We start from the raw sequence: 20,714 nt of genomic DNA, 5'->3' as shown, positions 1-20,714 counted from the left end.
TTTTAAACCTGTCGGAAATAACTGCTCTGTTAAACTCTCTTCTCAAAAAAGATGAGAAAGGGCTGATGTTCACCAGCCTCAGAAAGAATTTGAAAGACCTGGTCATCTCAACAGCCCTTGACTGATATATTCCTCAGCTACCCCATTCCAATCCTCAACAGCGATATTTGAAGAAGATATTGGCCAGTTTCCTTTGTGCATTTATTTTGGGTCCAAAGGAGGGCACAAAGATGAGGGCTGGAACACTTCTCCTACAAAGAAAGGTTGGGGGAGCTGGGCCTGTTTACCTCGGAGAAGAGAAAGCTCTGGAGAGATCCCACCGTGGCCTTCCAGCACTTGGAGGGAGCTCATAAGCAGGAGAGAGACCAACCTTTTACACACTTTTTACAATCCAATAGTGATAAGACAAGGCTTTAAACTAAAAGAAGTGAAAATCGGGTTAGATTTTATGAAGAAGTTCTTTACTCGGAAGGTGGTGAGGCCCTGGCACAGGCTGCCCAGAGAAGCTGTGGATGCTCCATCCCTGGAGACATTCAAAGCCAGGTTGGATAGCGCCCTGGCAGCCTAATCTGGTGAGTGGCAGCCCTGCCCATAGCAGGAGGATTGGAACTAGTTGATCTTTCATCTTTCCCTTCCAACTTAGGCCATTCGATGATTCTACGATTTTCCAAGATACAAACAGGTAAAGACTTTGTCTTCTACTCTTCAGGTCCAGGGAGAAGCATAACAGAGCCAAACCCAAAATGCTTCCTTCAGAGAATGACTGCACTGCTCGCCAGGATCAAGATCTAAACCATCCTTTTTCTCTTTCTAAATAGCCTCTATGCACCTAGTCTTTTCTTAATGCTACTGAGACAGCTGACAGGACTTCTGCTGTAAGAAAACCTGAAGTTGCTGGCAGGATTGTATCCTCTTGCACTGAGTTCTGTGCCAAAGTTGAGCCTCATTCCAGGACACATCCCTGTGGAACAGTCCCTGCTGTCAGTTTGCATCACACCACACCATGAGTCAGCCGTGGCTTTTAATCAAGGGTTAAATTCCTTCTTCGTTATGAATGAAACTCCACAATCCTTCTTCTACTGCCAATTGCATTGATTTGCTTATAGCACTACTTTTTGAATGATGCTGTTCCACTTACAAGTTCTTGGAGAAGCTGCCTTCGTTCTTTTCAGAGAGAACAAGAGGTGGAAATAAGTATTCTTATAACACTGTACACTTTCCACCTGGGCAACCAGTACACCATATATACAATGAATTTTTTTTTGTCTTCCCTCATCAGACAAAGTATATGAATTACATTTTTTCATAAATTAAACAGTGTGATTTCTTATATTATTATGAACATACAGTTCTTACACAGCTGCCCTAACACTAAAAAGTACAGTGGAATGTGAGAATGGAATATGGTAACATACTCAGCATGCTGTAATTATATGAATAAGATCTCTAAAAAAAAAAAAAAAAAAAAAAAAAAGCATACCACTTGACTTTGGCCATGTATATATATCCACTCTCCTGAATGACCCTGTGTCAGCAAGTCAGAAGTATCAAGTAACTCAAAGCAATTCAAAACCAACAAACCCAAAGTACCAAATTAGATTCAAAGAGCATTATTGGCATAGGGCCCAAGCCACAAATTTAGAACCAGTCCTGAATTTTCCCAAGGTTCACAGAAATGGGCAAAAGGGCCATCTGAATTCACAGTCCAGATCTCATTCTGATCTGAATTCACTAGATCCAGTTCTCATTAATACCATGGACAATGAGAAAGATAGACCAAAAATATCCCAAACCAATGCGTTTAGAAGCCAAATCTGAAATAACACCTTGAGCACTCGAACCAATAAAAGCAACCCACAAAAACTCTGTAATGTAATCTCAACAAGATTTTGCAGACAAGACTAGAAACGCTATGATAGAATTTGTGGTACTTAATTGCATCTACACATGTCACCATCTCAGTCAAACCAGCATCAAGGCATCTTAAGCCACCATGTGCTCCTGGTGAGCAATGCTGACCACAGTGCCCCATGGAATTGGATTTGGCACATCTGCCCCAGGCACACTAGGCAGAACCAAATGCAATACAGTGCAGGGTGAGCTGCTTCATCCAAAGGGATGGCTGTTGGGAAAGCCGTGCACAGAGAGAAGAAGGAAAAAGAGAGAAGGAGGAGGTTTCTTCCCCCTACAGGGGAACAGGATTGCAGACCCTTCTCTTTTTAGCCTTCCCTATCAGGCAGTTGGGATTTTTCACCTCATCCACTTACTTAAAGCATTCAGGGTTGTAAATCCCATGCCAGCCAGCATTCATGAACCTCAGTCATCTAACTTCAGTGCACTCCTCCACAAGAATCTAAAGACATTGCCATTCAGAAGACACTTTACAGATGGAGACTTGCTTCCAAACATAAGTGTAAGCTAAAAATGAAAATTCTTCTTGATTTCATTGGTTTTATTTCCAAAGAATTGAATTGCCACTTGGAGCCAAACTCTGACATTTGTTCATTACAAAAAGCTGATAGCATAATTCTATGACAGCCCGACTAATTTTTCATTTAAATTTTAAGGGGGTTTATTGGTAACGTATTACAGTATACAACTTACAGCGACTTGCAATACACAAGTTACTCTACAAAACTTCTACAGTAATCACAAGTCTTAACTCTTTATGTGCATACGACTCCGCAGCGCTATACAAACCAGCTGGTGGTCCAAAGGCACCAGGTGGCACCATGCTTCCAAGGAATACGTGAATATTCATCTAAGTCAAAAGCCAATAACTTAAAAGCAGATTAAAGGAAAAAAGAACATAGATCATTTTCCTGCAGAACTCAGTGACAAACACACCATCCATTTAGAAGAGTTCGGGACTGATTTAGACATTGGTGTCACTACATATTTCAGCTATAAACTGCTAAGTTTGTTCCAAGATTTTTTGCACTACTCAAGATATTAAACGGTCTGTTTAGCCATTAGCTCACTAATTTTCAAAGTAATTAATTAATCAGTCAAACCTCAAATATGTCAGATTGAACTGACAACTGAATTTTAAGCTGCACTCTGCTTTGACAGATGCATTCCTCTGAGATCACAGAGATCAGGACAAATTTGAGGACAAAAGTGGAAGAGCCCTGCTCGGTCAACTCACGTGGTGACCTCCTAGAGACCCAGTGAATATAGCCTGGAGCAAAAGCCATGGAAAAAAAAAAATGTCCTCACCATCATGAAAAAAAAAAAAGTGGGAACTTAAAAAGTGACAGAAATCAGTTGGCTCACAAAACCACACCAACACGCAAGAAGATCTAATGACAAACACAGAAAGGCTGTACTAACAGCAAGTGCACACAAAGAACTAAGCTTTACATGTGTTCAGTAAACATAAACAAGTTTAATCAACTATATTTTTTCCCCTAGTAAAAGCTAAGGGAATGCTGAGAGACATAATAATTAAGGCACACCAGAAATAAATAGGCCTTGATTTTGCAAACGCAAAGGTAACTTTAACCATGTAAGCAGATTCCCATGAGCCTACACACACAGTTAGAACAGCAGAAACAAATGTTTGCAATAGTCAGAGCCCCAGATTAACAAGTCACTGCCATTAGCTGAGCGGCTATCATTCAATAGCACCTCGAGAGACTTCTGCCATCTTTCATCCTAAGCCTGGAAATCCAGCTTTCAAACATCAAATAAGCTCCAGAAACACATTTCAGTGCACTGAAATGCAGAGCAGGAGTTAAGCACATAGAAGTGATCGTGGATTTGGGGTGGCCCCTCAGACACGGAATCCTTGGAGATTTTTAGAAAAGTGTTATAAAAAAATGCACAGACAGCCTTGAAAGGGAAGTAATAGCAAAACACAACACAGTGGAATACTCTTGAAAATGAGGTTGCTTTAACTGTAAATCCAGATTAAAAAATGATCTTTTTATTTACTTTACGAGGTGTCAGAATCTGCCCTGTCCTTTTAATTAGCTCTGACTCCAAAAAAAGCCTCCCCTGGAAACAATGGGACCAGTCTCTGAATGAGGGAGCACTGAGCACATGAAAACAGAATTGACCCAGTGCACCAAGAACTCCCAACGTTTTTTGTGCGCAAGGCAGAGCTCTGCTCTCTGGATGCTGTATCCTTGGCAACTATTATGCAAGAAACTGTTCTACAAATGCAAAACTTCTGTCTGCTCCAAGAGCTTTTCTCTGAAATACTTTTATTGGGCTTTGGATATCCTTAAATCTGAGAGCACACACAGCCCTTTGTCATCTCCCTGCAAGCTCCCCAGAGCAAGATATAATGCAACAAGTGATGTTAAGAGAGTATTTTCCTCCCACTTCATCAGAGAGTAAATAAAAGTTTTACAACTTTTGCCTTGCTTTCTTCTGTGAAAAAAAAAATAATTAAAAAAAAAAGAACATTTTTACTTTTTTTCTTCAGTCTGCCCTGCAGAACTGTAAGATAATAGTGAAAGGCCGTTATTATTATGTCAGTCAATGGAACCGCTTTGAAATCTGAAAATTCAAGTACCGTGCCTGGCTGCCCGGCTTCAAGGGCAGCATGCGGGTGCCAGCACACGCCGAGGAGAAGCACGCAGCAGAGGCAGGTAAGATGTGACAAGGGCTGTGCCGGTGACACGCCGCAGCTCCTGAGCTGTATCAATTGTTTCAAGGGCAGCAGACAGGCTGCTATTTTTACCCAAGCCCTTGCTGTAACCGTCTGCCTCATACAGCCCTGCCAAACCCAGCTCGGATCCCTCCCGCAGCTCAGCTGTCCCTAAGCCCCGAGGCACTCGGATGGGGCAATGCTGATACCTAACGGGGGGCCGAGGGGGTCGCGGTGGGATTTTTGGATGCCTCCCGGCTCCCTCACCCGGCCGCGGCTGCAGTGAACGCCCTGGGGGTGCCCGGGGAGCGCGGCCGGGGGTGGCCCCGCATCGCTCCCGTCCCGTCCCCGAGGCTCCGACCGCCTCCTACCCCCGAACCTCCCGCCCGAATCCCGCCGTACCTTCTGCGGGGCGCGGAGCAGGCGGTGCACGCCGGCCAGCTGCGTGCCGAGCGGGATGTCCTCGCGGAAGGTGTACAGCGGCGGCCGGGTGGGCTCGGGGAAGTTGGTGCTGTTGAAGGGGTCGGTGTCATCCAGGAACTGCACCCGGCACACCAGCGTGGCCATGGCGCATCCATGCACCGGCGAAGCGGCAGCGCCGGGGGCGAGTGGGCAGCGCAGGGGGCCGCGGGCGCCCCCTCGGCAGCGCAGCGCGGCGCGGCGCTACGTGCCCGCCTGCCGCCCGGCCGCGGCTCGCAGCCCCCGGCTCCCCGCCTTGCGGCACGCCGCGCTCCGCCGGCCGTCTCACAGCCGCCGCGCCCCGGGGAGGCGGCCCATGGCCCCTTCCCCGCCGGGATCCGGAGTGCGGGAGCGCTTCAGGCCGACTGAGGAGGAGGAGGAGGAGGAGGAGAAGGAGGAGGAGGCGGCGCCGGAGCCGAGGGGCGCGGGCAGAGCGGCAGCAGCTCCCCCATGCCCGGCAGCAGCACGCCGAGCGGGCAGCGAGACTGCCGCGGCCCCGGCCGGCACGGGCAGCCTAGCAGAGACGGCGGCGGGCGCCCCCTCGCGGTCATCGGCGGCGGCGCCGCTCCGGCGTCCTCCTCCCCAGCAGCCCGCCCGGGCCGAGGGGCAGGGAAAGTGAGGCCGCCTCAGAAGTCATAACGGTCTCCGGGCGGCCCCGCCGTGAGGGATAGCATCGAGGTGCACACCGACCCCCGTGGTTGGAGTGTGTCTCAGCTCTGCACCACTCGATCGCCTAAATCCCTCGTGTGGTGTTTCTGTGGTTCTAAAGGGAGATAACTGAAGTTAAATAATTCCTGCTCAAAACTGAGGGATGGGAACTAGCCTGAAACATGGTATTGGACCAACTGTGCTGGGTGGATGTCTCTGTGTTCTTACAGAATTCCTTCTGGGTATTGGGGTTGTATATATATCTGAGGCTTATTTGTCTTATCAGCCAACCCACAGCCCAGGCTGTATCCCCCACACCCATGAAGAGCAATTCAAGAAGTATCATAGAATCATAAAGGTTGGAAACGACCTCTAAGATCATCTAGTCCAAATGTCAGCCTGTCCCCACCATGCCCACTGGCCATGTCCTTCAGTGTCACATCTACACATTTCTTGGAACACCCTTGGGGAGAGTGACTCCATCACCTCCCTGGGTAGCCTCAATCTTGCATGGTATCTCACTTTCCTTAATTCTGGCTTGTTCCTTTCTTTCAGTCGCAGATGCAGCACCCAGAGCACAGCTCTGCACACTGAATTGCCATCTTCTTCAGCCTGTACTATGGTCAAATCCACAGCCCTGCCTGTGGGACTGGCTGTGTTTCCACGTACTGAGCATAGACCCATCTCTGTCAACAGTCCAGATGCACCGAGTTTTATGGCTGTTATTCCCCACCCTCTGCCTTGTTATTCTTTGTGAGAGGGCAGCAGGACAGGAGTGGCAATGCTGTGAGAAATGGGGGAATTTGTTGCAGAATGAAGTGTCTTAAGCAAGAAAGCATGACTTCTAGATCATAGCAATTAGATGAAGCAACTGTTTCCTGCCCAAATTGATTACTGAGTAGGGAATATTTGCCAGCTCTGGGACAAAAGGGGATTTCTGTCCACAAACTATCTGTCCTACTGGCCTTGATATTCTCAGGAATTACTAGTCATGGTTTTGCCTACAATTACACATATTTTCAGGAAAGAACATCTAGCACAAAGATTACTGAAATCAGCAAGGATTTTAAAACTCAGAAACTATTTTGCTGTTTCAGGTTTTTCACAGCCAATGTTTTATCCACCTTTTTTTTTTTTCCTTCTGCCTCAGCTTGGACAAGAAAAGGGCATATGGGTTCTCTCGCCCCATTTCTCATCTCTGTTGTGATTCTCATGAACCACCAAAAGTTACGTTGGGAAAGTCTTTATTTTAAGTTTTGCATCCAAACAATTTAAAATTCAGATTTTAAGAAAATTATTTCTTGTGTCTGCTTTAGTACTGTGTATTTAGATCCTAGGAAAAAAACAGTATTACTCTCCGTATGTCTGCTTATTTATGCTGTATATTTCTGTCACAGTGTAAAGTCAAGATTAGACAGGATACTTTTTTTTTCTGTTTGTTAGTCATAATTCAATAATGTGCCATTTATATTAAATTTCCATTATCATAAAACAAATATACATCTGCTGCTAATCTGTGATCAGTATTAGGCGGCGTAAGATTGTCATTCATTGGATTAATCCTGACTTTTACTATATTATCTCATTAGAGAGGCATTTGCACTCAGAGGGCACTTTTAAATAAATCACAGAAGCCGAGATTTTGTACAGCATCCATGTGTCAGCATCAGCTCTCTTTCCTCCAATACCAGAAAATGAAAAAAAAAAAAAAAAAAGGGATGAGTACAATCCTTGTAGTCAGTGGAGGTCAGATGGCTCGACAGCAGAACTAGCTAGCCACAAAAAGTAAATCCCATTGGGAAGAATTAGACATCGTATATCATGATGTTCAATTGAAAGTCCAAAAATGAGGTAGCTGGTGTGGGTTCTTCCTATGAGTAGACTGTTGGAAAGAAAGCAGAGGTTGCAAAAATGGAAGGAGCTTGAATTGGCCAGGGCTTTGAGGTGCATCCATCTGTGCTTTTTCCTTATAGTAAACATCCCCAAAACTCTAGATGTCTTTGAATATCAGAAGTTGAGTTTTATTAGAATTTGAATTAATACAGAGGAAACAGATCTGCTGATTAAACAAGAGTAACCTTACAAGGTCAGTGTGTGTATGTGCTTATAGCAAGAGAGATGCACTGTTTAAGTTCTGCTGTTCTACTGCAGCCTTTTGAATGAGAATAAGTGGCTTTTAAAGGAACTTAGCATGTAGTAAAATGCAACCAAACAGCTAAATGTTGTCTGTCAGAGGCATGCAGCATGAGGCAAGACAGATGCTGCATCTGGGAAGACAATTAGGGACATGACAAGAACAGTGTATGTGGTTGTCTCACCCCATTTCTCTTCAGAGAAGATAAGGCCTTCTCAGAGGGCAAGGTGGTTTTTCTTGGTCACGCTGAACTAAACTAGTCAGGGAGTTCAGCAGCTCCAGAGAGGCCTCAGCAAATTCCAGGCTGCATCCTGTACACCTTCGAAGGCATCATGGAAGAGGCAAACACCAAAGGCAAGGCCTTGGGGACCCTGGCTGGCCTTGGGGTCCCTCAGTCCATGTCACAAGCGCTTACTGAAAAACAAAGCCTGTGCATGATCAAATAAAGTTCACAAATCTAAGCTCCCAAGTTCTTAGAACAAAAGCGGATTCAGGAGGGAATCCTTCATGCACACACATTTTTTAGGAGTGAAGCATCACTTAGAAGTTTTCAGCTAGGGGTGTTTTATTCTTCTTAACTCATCTTATTATCAGCATTTCTTAAAAATACTTTGTTGAATGAGCGTGTCAAGCTTAAATTTGAATTTCTTTGCTGTTGAAACCCAAATGCTAAAATAACACAGATTTTTGTCTTTAATTTCCTCTTTTTTATTAAAAAATAAAAAATATATATTTGATGGAAAGTTATCAAAAGCATATTCTTTCACTCAAGGACCACCCAGAGTCAATGTAAATATGTATTTAAGCAGCTTTTTTAAAAAAATACAATAGGTATCTGAACAATTGGAGCAGCTTCACGAGAATATTAGCTTTTCTGGTACATCGTCGTCTTGATACAGATCTAGGATGCACAATCTTGACATCGCATTGTGAACATATGAAACAGCCCCCTCTTTAACTTCCCTATCTCTTTCAGTCAGGCAAGTGGAACTGCTCTCCAATTTTCATTTTTCAAATTCAAGCCAATTTTAGTTATGGGAGAACAAAAGCAATTTTAGCTTCCATGATTTATTCTCTTAACATTAATAAAGCTGAAAAATAGCAGTCTATTTGCTAACGGTAATCAAACTGGGCTTGTAAACCACTGGAATTAAAGTATGGTAATGAAAGTGCTGACAGATCCCTTACTGTAGTGATGGGAACAGTATTTCTGCCTTATCCACACTGTAATCTGTAAATAAAACTTAGTACTCTCAGCGAAGTGTGGATAGTGATTTATTGTCATTGTTAACACGGACAGGCAAATAATACAGCACACTTTTCAAAATATGGAGTGTGAGTGAAATCCAGTCTGTCCTGAGACCAAGAATAATACTGTAGATTTCAGCATCCTTCATCCAAGGATCTCAAAGCACTTTGTTATCATTAAATTTTGCCTGCAGATGGCAGATGGGAAAACCGAGGAGGGGTAGCACAGGGATACAATTCTAATATAAGCTTTTCTTTTTTCACAGGAGGTGTTTTTCTAGTGGTTGCAATGGAAAATGGATTGGGTACCATAGAACTGTTTCACAGAGAACATCTTCCACAGGGAATACTGACGCCCACCCACACAGAAAGCTTTTTGTTTTGATGGTAAGGACTCACAATGGACCCGACGATTGTCTGTGGTGATTTAACTGCTGCATTACACATGCAAATTCAGCTGGTTGCTACTGAAAATTATTTTCATTTGGTGGCTGACTGATAAATTAAGTAATACTCTATACTGCTAATAGTGTCTAGTACTGTACATTGCCGGTGAAGGTGAGTTCAAGACATATAATTCCAAAATCACTAGATCATAGGTGTCTGAAAATCCTGCACAAATCGGGGAAAAACAACCACTGTATTTTAATGCAGATCATACTGCCCTGGGAAATAACCTGCTGGATGTTCTGACAGTGTTTCCACAGAATTCCTAGTCTTCTGTGCAAGGCTTTCCCCTTAGGTGGCCAACTTCGGAAGGTACTGCTACTGATAAAGGGTAAAATAGTGAGGTTTCCGTGATGGGCCCATTACAAGCATGGTGCCATTTAATACTGCATTCTCACAGGACTCTTACCTCCTCTAGCCCACACGCAAGGGGTATTAATTCATGGGCACAGAAATTTTATTTCGCCTTCACTGTTTCGTGCTCAAGGCCTTTCCCTGCCTTACCATTGCATGCCATTTAAATCCTGCTCTGATGACAAAGCTAATTTCTTCAAGAGCTTCCCTCCAGTGTAACAGATGAATGCTTCACAACTATTTATCAATATGTTTTCGCAGCAGGGAGGAAGTAATTTCACCCTCATTTTATGGATGGAGTGTTACCAGACAAAATGGAGACTAAGTCAAAAGTAACCACCACTGCTGTCTGTCCAAGCCCAGGCTGCCCACAACTGGAGCTTGAAACCTCTAAGAACACTTCATGTCAAAAGTGCAGCTGCCAGCAACCTCAGCTTAGATTGGATGGATATTCTGCAAATAACATCAGGCTGTGCAGAAAAGAAGGAAACATGCAGTGAGACTCTGAAAAAGTCATCGTAACTGATCTTAGCATTGCATTCACAGTTTACTGTGGAGTCATTTACAGGGCTTAATTATGAGGTCCTCTTGCCTGATTTTTCAGAACATTGGATTAATTCACCTTTTAATTCATTAGCAAGTGGGGAGGAGAGCTTACAGAAACTGCCCTTCTCTGCTACTCAGTCCTGTTTCCTTCTCAGGAAGAAAAAATATAACATACAAAGCTGTAAAGTTTATTATGAAAAGGACCTATTCTGCATCTGCATAAACATATATATTCGTGCTCAGAGCCATTTTCTCTAATTCTGAAGCGAATGATTCCTGCTGCTTATTCATTAACCTCGAACCAAGGACCAACTATGCTTCAGCAAGTTCCAATTAATTGTAACTGCTCAAGCTCTCAAGCCAATGGATCTCAATGGGGGCACAGAGGTGGCTAAGGTGTCTTTAGGACATAGATGAGACACAGTGGTGGCAAACAAGCAACCCCAAAGACCTATTTAGGCTTGCAGAATCTTTCGCTATTTGTGATGCAACAGGGCCAGAACCACATGGAATTTTTGAATGATGACTGTTCTACGGAGTTGGCCATTAAAATCAGACAATCTACTCAAATTACAGATCAAAGTCCTCCTCTTTAATCGCTATGCTGTATTCTTTATAGATTTTCTGTCCATTTTTAATCATCCTTCCTCAAAAAATTAAGACTTACTTTCTTTTAAGTGGCTGTTGAGGATGAGGTTGTACAGCTTGAACAGTTTGTGAGGGTTGCAGAAGGACATCAGGTCCTGCAGATCATGCTTAGATGGAAGGATTACTGAATTAAGATGCTGAAATCCTGGAAAGAAAACCTGCTGGGGAGCAGAGTGGAGTCTGTGGAGATTGCTGCATCTCAGTCGCTGAATTGATTGCACATAAAACCAAGAATAAGGGCTGGTTCCACACTGCAAGAATATTGCTGAAAGAGTTGGCTATAAGCATTTCCTCACTTCGAGCTTCCTGCAAATATACTATCTTATACTGTAATACAATCTGACTTCTAAGTTGAGAAGCAGTTTGATCCATACTGAGAAGTTCAATTTAGGGAAAGGTATAGACTGAGCAAGCCTTTCCTCATTTTCCATATCTTTCTGTGATGCACACTGTATGCTGAAGTGTAACACCAGAGTGGTTACAGGAGTTTACAGAAGTCGGAGAGGACATGAGACAAAGCCTACTTCCAGAAGGTAGAGGAGACTATGGTGGACCAGTTGGCTATCTTGGTAAGGTAAATTCTGCATGGACCCAAAACAAAAACAAAAACAAACAAACAAAAAACCCCACAACCTTATTTCCTCATTGCACAGTAGGCAGCTGACAGCAATGTTAGAATTGATTTTTTTGGCTCAACAGCGCAAGTTGGAAGTTACATTTCAGTAGGACAAAGATTATCTCACTTGTCGATTTTAAGAGAGACTAAAGTAGGAAAATGAAAGACAAGACAAAAACAAACAAAACAACAATAACACAAACCAACCAAAAACATAAAAGCTGTGAGAATGGTTTGAAGAAGCTTCTTATTCTTTCAGTTTTCAATTATTATATAAATTCACATTGATTTTCTCAAAGATGATGGTATCTTGCCAGTACAAGATCTTACCATAAAATTCAGCTAATCAATCTGTCTTGGAAAATGGGAAGATTCTGTCAATGACTGTATCTATTGGTGTATGTGGTTTAGTGACTACCAAGTCTTACATTACAAAGAAATTGTATTTTCAGGTGGAACCTATGTTGCTGTTCCTTTAACTTTCCTTAAAAGAATTTTGTTCTAGGCCAAGAAAGCTTGTTTTGCACACACATGTACAGAAACTTTCTGTTACTAAAGGATTCACAAGAAGGAGGGGGAAATAAAATAACATGCTTACAGAAATTCTGTAAACATTTTGTGGTTTTTGTTTTGTTTTGTTTTGTTTTTCCCAGGTTTTATTTATGTATTTCTTTAATTTCAGTTTACATCAGACTGGACATAAGCAAGAAGGATGTTCAACGGCCAACAGCAAGGAATGTGGCAGCCATTTGCTAGCACGTGAATATAACTGAGAACTTCTCAAAGACTGTTAATACCTATTTTTTATTATATTATAATATAAATAAGAATAGCTTTTCCCTGAGGGAAACGGGAAGCTTTGTTTTGAAATCCAAGTGTCTGAAATTTGCTCTAATTTGTATCTTATCATCAACACTAGCCTACTGAATAAGTACTTTTAAGTATCACATCTCTTTATATCTCAAAAGTAATATGGTGCTGAGTTTTGTTTTGGTGACTTCCATGAATTAAACCCTGGGGGAGAAAAAAATACCCTGCCATTTTATAATAGGTATCTGCTTTCTCAACACAAATTGATCTAGAAAAATATGAAGGTTAAAGTAAACATGCTTCAAGGGAAAAGTGTTTATGGGAAAAGAGGATGAAGGCTTGGACATGCACTTGATAGTTTATCAGTCATTATGTCGACCAAATGAGCTTCTACGGGATTTAAAACTTGTCTTCATGGTCAGGCTTTTGCACTTTATGTCAGTTAGCAGGTAATTAACGGATTACTTAAAATGCATTTTCCGCAGTCAGGGTGTACACATCCAACAAGTGTATTTCAAGCTTTGACCAAGAATAAATATTTGTAGTTTGAGGAATTGGAGGAGTGTTCATATCAGTTTATATAAACATGTAAAGTGACTTTAGATAATCCAGAATTATTTATCTTAACGTAAAAAGTCATATGCTGATATAAACATCCTCGATGCAAAATTTCTTGTTACTAATTTTGCAAAGGTTATAAACAAGGTTATAAACAATACGGGAGGACAGTTAAATCAGAAGAATATTGGTTAGTAACCCATATTAGCTGTCCCAGAGTGAAGATCAAGAGACTTCACTGTAAGAAATTGCAAGGTAATTTGTACATAAAATTTTTATGATAATCATTATGTAACAGATGCTTTTGTATACTCCATACTTCTTTAGCTGTACATTTTCTTCTTTAATATACATTTCCGTGTTCAGGTATTCTTCTCATTGTTAATGCTCTCTCCTTTCTTGAATGCTGGCATATACCTGACCTCATGACCATCTCATAGCAATGAATTCAACAGGCTAAATATACAGATTTAAAGTATTTCCTTTTATTTGGAATTCCTATTTTCAATTTTCTTGAAAACATGTATTACAAGGCTGCTACATAGATATTATTACTCAACAACATTCCTTTTCACAGCATTCATTGTTTTAAGTAGTTCTATCATCTTCATTTTTATTCACTTCCGCTGTAATATGAATATGTCTAACATATTCTTCCTCTCTTCATATGGAAGTTTTACAGTCCACTGTATTTTTTTATCTATTTCTGAATATGCTTTTTGAGTTATATTTTTGAGAGTGGAATAATGAGAATTGGATAGAGAATTGTAAAAGTAGACTTTCTCCATAAAGCCACTGCAATGTTTTCTGAGTTAGTTTTCATCCCAATCTTTATTCGTCCAATTATTTTTATTTATGAATTTCTTGCCTTTCAGGCCCCTAATGTACACAGAGATGGAATCTCATCTAACTCTTCACAGTAAAATAATAATGTTTTCCTGGAATAGGCAAGCTAATAAAGAACCTAATAAGAAAGTTTACCAGATGCATACTGATTTTTCGAATGTATAGCAGATAAACAAAACATATTTTAAGGTTCCCAGATAATTTGTCAGAAAGACGAGTCTTAACTCACATCACTTGTGTAAGTCGATGTGTGTGTAAATTTGATCACACATATTCGTACGCACAGGCAAACAGAGAGCTCATGCACATCCCATCTTTATGGGAATAATTAAACATCCCTCTTGGGATTCAGGTTGCCATTTTGAACACTGTCTTTTGATGACTTGCAAAAAATTCCTTATTAGGGTTCTTGGTTAATATCTACTTCTTGAGAGCTGAACGGGACAAGAATCCTGTTGCCATTGGACCAGTGAGGTGTTTTCTGTTTTGCCAATTTAAAATGTGCTGAGGCCGTAGCTTACATTTCTTGCTTTCAGCTCAGAAAATTCCCATTCCTCTTTCCTTGAAGAAACATGAAGGCATCCCCAGGTACTCCAGCAGGACAGAAACCTGTTCTGCTGGTTCGAGCTTGCAGGCTCCATCCCTGGACTTGTGCCACTTGACACCAGCCACTAAGGAGTTTGCCTTTTGGTTTTACCTTTCAGCTTAGTTTTTTGGACTTCCACTAAATGGTAAACAGAAATGTGAAGGAACCCAGCAGAGAGGTTGTTTGTCTTTCTCCTTGTACTGTGGAAGGTAGAGAGGGAAAAGGGCTTCACTTCTCCAACAGTGTTCTCAGATGGGTCTGTAGTGCCAGCTGGTCCTGGCAAACAGGCTCTTCTCCAAGAACTCCCTGCAATTCTTCCCTAGGGCAGACGAGGTCAAACATCTTCCTTCTTAGAGACTCTGTTAGAAAGCTTTTTATAAACTCTGGGTCCAAACTTGGAGACATTTTTTTAATGGAAGATGTTTTTTATCCCAGTGAAGTGCACAGGCCCTGAACTAAATGCAGGTGCAATGCCTGTAGGATCAGTGATGCCAAAACTCATCTAATAAGCAAGAGTGATAGCAAAATCAAACCCACTTGAGCACTTCGTGTGCATGGAAGATTTCATGTTGGAAAGTAATGTCTGGTGGTTATTATACCGTTACAGTATTTTTAATTAGGCCAAAGAATCTTCCTGAAAGAGCTGTTTCTTTAGCTTGTGGTAATCCTAGACTTCTGGATACCAGTATAAACTTATCATTAAAACTAAGTCAGAAGGCATCAAAATCTGTACTTTAGTGTGACACGGTTTCCTCCTTTCTAATTTAGGAAGATAGAGGACATTTTATCCTCATCATGAAACACTACATAATTGAAACATTACAAAATATTTTGTGAAATTACATGCTCTTAATATTGTGAGCATCCCCTGACTGAATGATCTCATTTCCATCAGAATGCTGCCCTCTGCTAGCTATTGTTTCACTGTACAGAGGTACTTCTCAGTGTTATCTGTAGGAAAGCTTTCAGGTTTGGTTTCTCCCCTTTAACTGCTGAACACTGTTGGAACAGGGCAAATAACCTGTAGATCTCTCCTGAGATAAGAAGTAGCAAAGGGAATTTTTGCTCAAGGCTTCTATGTTCAAACAGATTGGGCAGCTCCTACTAAACCATTTAATCAAGATTCAGAACTTGACCTTGCCCTACCTCTCCTTTCAAGCCCCCCAGTTAAGTCGTGTTAGGCTGCAAGTATTGAAAGTTAATGAGACTGCAGCTACAGTAAGTCACATGTGAGAATAAGGATGGAGCACAGATGGCAGAGGAGGAGAGAAGACAGCTTTCCTGTTAGAGAGAAACACAGAGCATTGAAGCTCAGCTGGGATCTAAAGAAAGAGGGGGAAAGTTCTGTTTCCCAGCAGAAGTCACTAGTTTGGCAGATAGACTCAGCCAAGTCAAAGCTGCTTGTTCTCAGCTCTGCATTAGCAGTGAAGGCTGCCCCCACATCCCCCCTCCCCAGCACTGTATGCTGCTGCACTCTGCCCATCCCGGGACTTACCCAGATAATGAAACACGACACTTTGCACCATATACAGATTTTATATGAATTAGTGTGTTGCCAGAGAAGAAAGCAGGTCAGATGGCTGATAAGAAACTGTTGGGATTCATCAGTTCAGTAAGCAGAATCACTGGCTGTCCTTCTTAGCTCTTTGAACTAGACTGACTCTGGGCATCTTTGATGAAAATGTCCTTGAGATATCACAGGCATCTTTCCCTTCTTTCTGTCTTCATCATAACATGAACTGACTATGTAACAAAAACCACAGCAAGAATTAAAATCTGTGTAGGACCAGCCCCACAAAAATCATGGCAGGGGATACAACAGATAAACCCCTAATGATATACAGCTTGTTTTCTTCTCAGTGGTGAGACTGCCATTTGTACCCGCAACATTATCCACTGTTCAGTTCTGTGGTATTCAGATTAGTCCATCTTTTGAGTTTTAGTCAAATCCAGTTTGGAGTACTTTCCTTGATGTGGTCATATTCCTTCCAAACTCAGGCATGACTGGAAAATAAAAAGCTTCAATATGATTCTATGGTGTTAAAAAGGTAACAGATTTGCTTTCATTTTTTACAGCACAGTCGCAGCCTCATACCCAAGAGAAATTTGCAATCAGATTCCACGACACCAAAATTCAACACCAAAAGGAAAAAAAAAAACTATCAGTTTGTGAAATTCTGGTAAGGGTTGCCCTGTTACAAAGCTCAAGCAAAGCAAAGAACAGCTTTAACGTTCACCTTAGAGCAATGCAGCAACAACAACAGTAATATCAATGGATGGATATAAATTTTTATTCTGACACACGTAATTATGTTTTATTAGGCCAATAAATTCTTATGCTTGCCTTACATGCTGTGGGTTGAATGCAACTGATTATTCTTAAAAGGGAATCAAAGTGTCAACTGAATTTTAAAATGATAAAACAGATTTATCATGTTAAAACAGTTTCAGAATCCATTGCACTTAATTATAAAATCCTTATATCCAGGTTGATGATCACAGTATTGTTGCAGCATCTGTGAAATCACACAGCAAGCAATATATCCTAATGGGCTTTATAGTTAATGAAGAATGACACAAAATTCCAATCTCTTATTAATCTGGATTAAGCAGAGAAGAAAAACTTGCTTTAAACCTAGTCTTATAAACAGAAGGCCTAATCCTGAGCCTGCTTGCCAAGGGGTGTTAAACTACCAACAGTAGAACTGCCGTGTTTGCTCAGTGGCAGGCAACAAAGCTGCCCATTCCTGGGGAGCAGCAACGCGGTGCTGGGGAGGGGATTGCTCTGTGCAGTGAATGCGGAGCATGAAGTACAGGTCATGGGATCGCACACACAATTAATGAGCCAAAATCAACACAGGCGGGGAACATTAGGCTCATTTATTTAATTATTCACTACAGGCGAAGTCAGTTGTTCATGAAATTTCAGAATCTGGGCAGCGTGATTGTGCACTGGATCAGTCCACATTCAAGTCTGCCTCTAGACCAAACAAGGGAGTTTCTGATCCAAGCAATGGCCACATCTAAGAACTTTGGATAAAGCAGTATTTAGCTTTTGTCTAGGAGTTACAAACTGTCTGCGAGGTATAATGACTTAAATTGACACATACCAAAAGATCACTAAATTTTCAACAGCTGTATTATGTATCAAAAAGCAATTTTACAAGTAATATTCATGAGCAAAGCATTTTACAGTTAAAACCAGATGCATTCAAACACCCAGGAATTCTGCAAGATTTTTTTCTGTTTTTTAAAGAACATTTAAGTCACTAAAATATAACATTCCATCAACACTGAAACATTTCATACAGATGTGTCAGTGCTAAATGGAGTATCTATCACACCACATGTGACCTTCATAGAAAGATCAAGGTGTTCCTTTTTATCAGATGTTTTTTTTTTTGTGAAGTAGATGCTCAGACTTCAGAACCTGTCTGGAAATTGAGCAGTGGTCCATAAGCCATCCCCATATGGCAGTACTATTTTGCACAAAGGGAGAATAGGGTATAGTTTATCTTTTGCTTATGAAACACTAACTAACAAGCAATCGTCACTGAATTTTAGCACCTGCTTTTAAATGGAAAGGTGAAATTAGCTGCTGTCTCTCCATTAAACGTGAGCTCTGGCTGCTGAACTAAATTGACCTTTGCATGGGTTAAGACAGAACAGATCAGGGATATTAGACAACAGCTCTTCTATGACAATGGAGAGAATAAACATTATCTAGGAAAAAATGTTTGTAATTTAAAAGCGGAAAGAGAATTAAAAAAAAAAAAAAACGCTAAAAAGGAAGACTTTATCCCATGTTCCCATGAACACATTCAGGTACTTAGCACATGTCTGGGTACTTCCCAGGCCTGACCTCTCAGCTGGTCTGTGGATTTCAGTGTTTAAGTAGCTGAGCAGCAGCTTGAAGGCTGAGCACTTTCATACTTCAGGCCACCTGTTGAAGTGCCTAAATATAGTTCTGGGAGCTTAACCTCAGGCTTTGACAGCTTTGGCTGTTAGAAACTCTTATTGCAGATGATTGAAAAGTAGTTGAAGGATCCAGAGGGTCTGGAAATGAGCATCAAGGCAGCCCCAGCTCTCTTCATGCAGAGAGAAAAACAGAACTGAATGCATTAACAAAATAACAACATGAGTTTGGCAAATGGGTGATGCATGAGAAACCACTGTGTTATACCATAGCCCACTTCACTGATGCCCAGAGGAAGTTTGCCAATGAAGAGCTAACATGGGCTGAGCTCCACCCACTTCTTTCAGAGGCTGAAACACGTTTTGGTTATCAAAGGATAAAATTGTACCTGTGGCACATAGCTCAAATGTGCAAACTCACAGAGCTTCTTCTGAATGCTGGATACAGCTCTTTATCTTTCTAAACACCGGTTTGATTTAATACCCTGCCAAGTGATTGGAGAACAGATTTTAGTGATTAGAATACACCAGGTAGTATTTCAGATGGAAAATTCTAGAGATTCAATTATTATGTAAATGGATGTTTGAGTGTGATTGTTTATGAAACAAATTCATTGCTGCAGCACTAGTAGGGTCCTTGTGTAAGCAACTGTAGCTTTATTGAGGAGATTCACAGCAGTGTGGTTATTCCACCTATGTTGAAAGGACTGGTTTAATCTTAAAAAAAAAAAAAAAAAAAAAATCTCCTCTTACTGGGTCTACAGTGACATTACATTTGTGTACATACCAGGTAAACTGCACTGCTACAATTTATGTGAGTTAGCAATTTCTGCAAGATCAACAGGTAGCAAGAGGATTAGATTGCCTCATTTTTAGAGAGATGAAATAAAGGTATAGGTCCTTGGCAGGCTTTGTAAGCATAAACAAATATACCACTGAAGTACAATCATTTCTAGATCAGAAAACTAGCACTGTGTATTTGTCACAGAAGCTACAGGACCTGTGAAGGAACATCCGGATGGATCCTGGGCAGAAATGCAGTATTTTAAAAGAAAATGCAATGGCAGTTGCTGTAATAAATGCACTACTTGCCCAGCCAACATCCTCGGGGAACATGTCCAGAGACCTCACGTTCTGGAGAATGTTTTGCCTGAATAACCACTGACAGCACAAGTGCTGGGAGCTATTGCCAGTAAGAACTTTGAGCCTTGTTTGCAGCTATTCAGCTCCAACAGCAGCCACCTGACTGCCCGTGGTGCCCCCTCTGTGATGGCTGATCCTGCAGTCACCTCATGCCACATAGCAGGGGAAGAGGCTTTCAGCCAGGATGCCATATGCTGCCCTCAGCATGAAGCTCCAGCCACCACAATGTGCATTTGCACACTGCTGCATCTCCACTACACATCCCTACTGCTCTGCTTCCCCTCATTTCTTGCAGACTGGTTGTACAAAAGCTTTCGTTACATACCCTGGAAATCATTGTAGGTAGAGACAGCTACTCTTCAGACATACATTCACAGACAGATGCAGGGCTTCTGTACAAATGAGTTTTTTTCCTACTGACTTTCAAATGCTAATGTTTTTCAATCTACCTTAAACAGAAAATAAGAGGATCATGCAGAGTCAGCTTGCAGGCTTTTTTTAGTTTTTTTGCCTGCTGGATTTGAGTACGTCAAGAGTAGAGGTTTTGGTCCTATTTTCCTCCAGTTAATTGATTACCAATTAACTCGAGTTAACTGAATTCAGCACTAAGTGCTGGTCTAGACATGCCACAAATGTTTGTTCCAGGACATTCTGAAGAAAACCACAAGTATTTGAGTCCTGGAAGAAAAATCTGTGGAATATCCCGACTAGCATTTGCAATTGTGCTATTAGGTCAAGTTAGCATTGCAATTAATTATTGTGGGGTAAAGGGTACGAGAAATGTTAGCACTGACATTACTTAATAAATTTGGTGTTCCAGATTGCCACTGCCAGAAAATTAATCCTCCCATGCCACTCAGAATTAGTCAGTAGATATGTGAGAATTCACTGCTCTCAAGGTACAAGGGTATAATAAATATGTACATGGTTTGGATAAAATAAACTTAGCTACACAAATATTAGCAACTTTCTTGTTTGTAATTTCAACATGTTACTTAAAAGACTAACAGTGTATTTACATTACATCATTGCTTAGGTATGTTAATTAACTGAAACTTAACAGTCATAAACCACCAGGAATGTAACGAAGAAAACTAGTATTTGCTTTACTACCTTTTTCCATACTTTAAAATATTGATGTAAGCTCAGTTTTTACATT

General features: G+C 41.3%; 1 protein-coding gene and 1 long non-coding RNA gene across 16 annotated transcripts in view; one reads left to right on the top strand and one right to left on the bottom strand.

Moving 5' to 3' along the window:
- FHOD3 (formin homology 2 domain containing 3) overlaps nucleotides 1-5,203 on the bottom strand; it is a 370,010-nt gene extending 364,807 nt beyond the window's left edge. For all 15 annotated transcript variants that reach the window (XM_040695607.2, XM_015282358.4, XM_040695604.2 and 12 more), the window contains exon 1: nucleotides 5,000-5,203. In XM_040695607.2, the coding sequence (XP_040551541.1) occupies nucleotides 5,000-5,164 (165 nt within the window). In that variant the 5' untranslated portion in view covers nucleotides 5,165-5,203. The remainder of the gene's footprint in view (nucleotides 1-4,999) is intronic.
- LOC121109726 lies at nucleotides 4,538-17,231 on the top strand. Its single transcript, XR_005857392.2, has 3 exons — nucleotides 4,538-4,598; nucleotides 9,353-9,473; nucleotides 12,380-17,231. It is a non-coding gene; the product is annotated as an uncharacterized LOC121109726 (long non-coding RNA).
- Nucleotides 17,232-20,714: the final 3,483 nt, after the last annotated feature.

Source organism: Gallus gallus, chromosome 2 (genome assembly GCF_016699485.2).
Source record: "Gallus gallus isolate bGalGal1 chromosome 2, bGalGal1.mat.broiler.GRCg7b, whole genome shotgun sequence".
In the NCBI taxonomy this organism is placed as follows: domain Eukaryota; kingdom Metazoa; phylum Chordata; class Aves; order Galliformes; family Phasianidae; genus Gallus; species Gallus gallus.
Note: the sequence above shows the minus strand (reverse complement) of the source record. Positions and strands in the feature narration are given on the sequence as shown.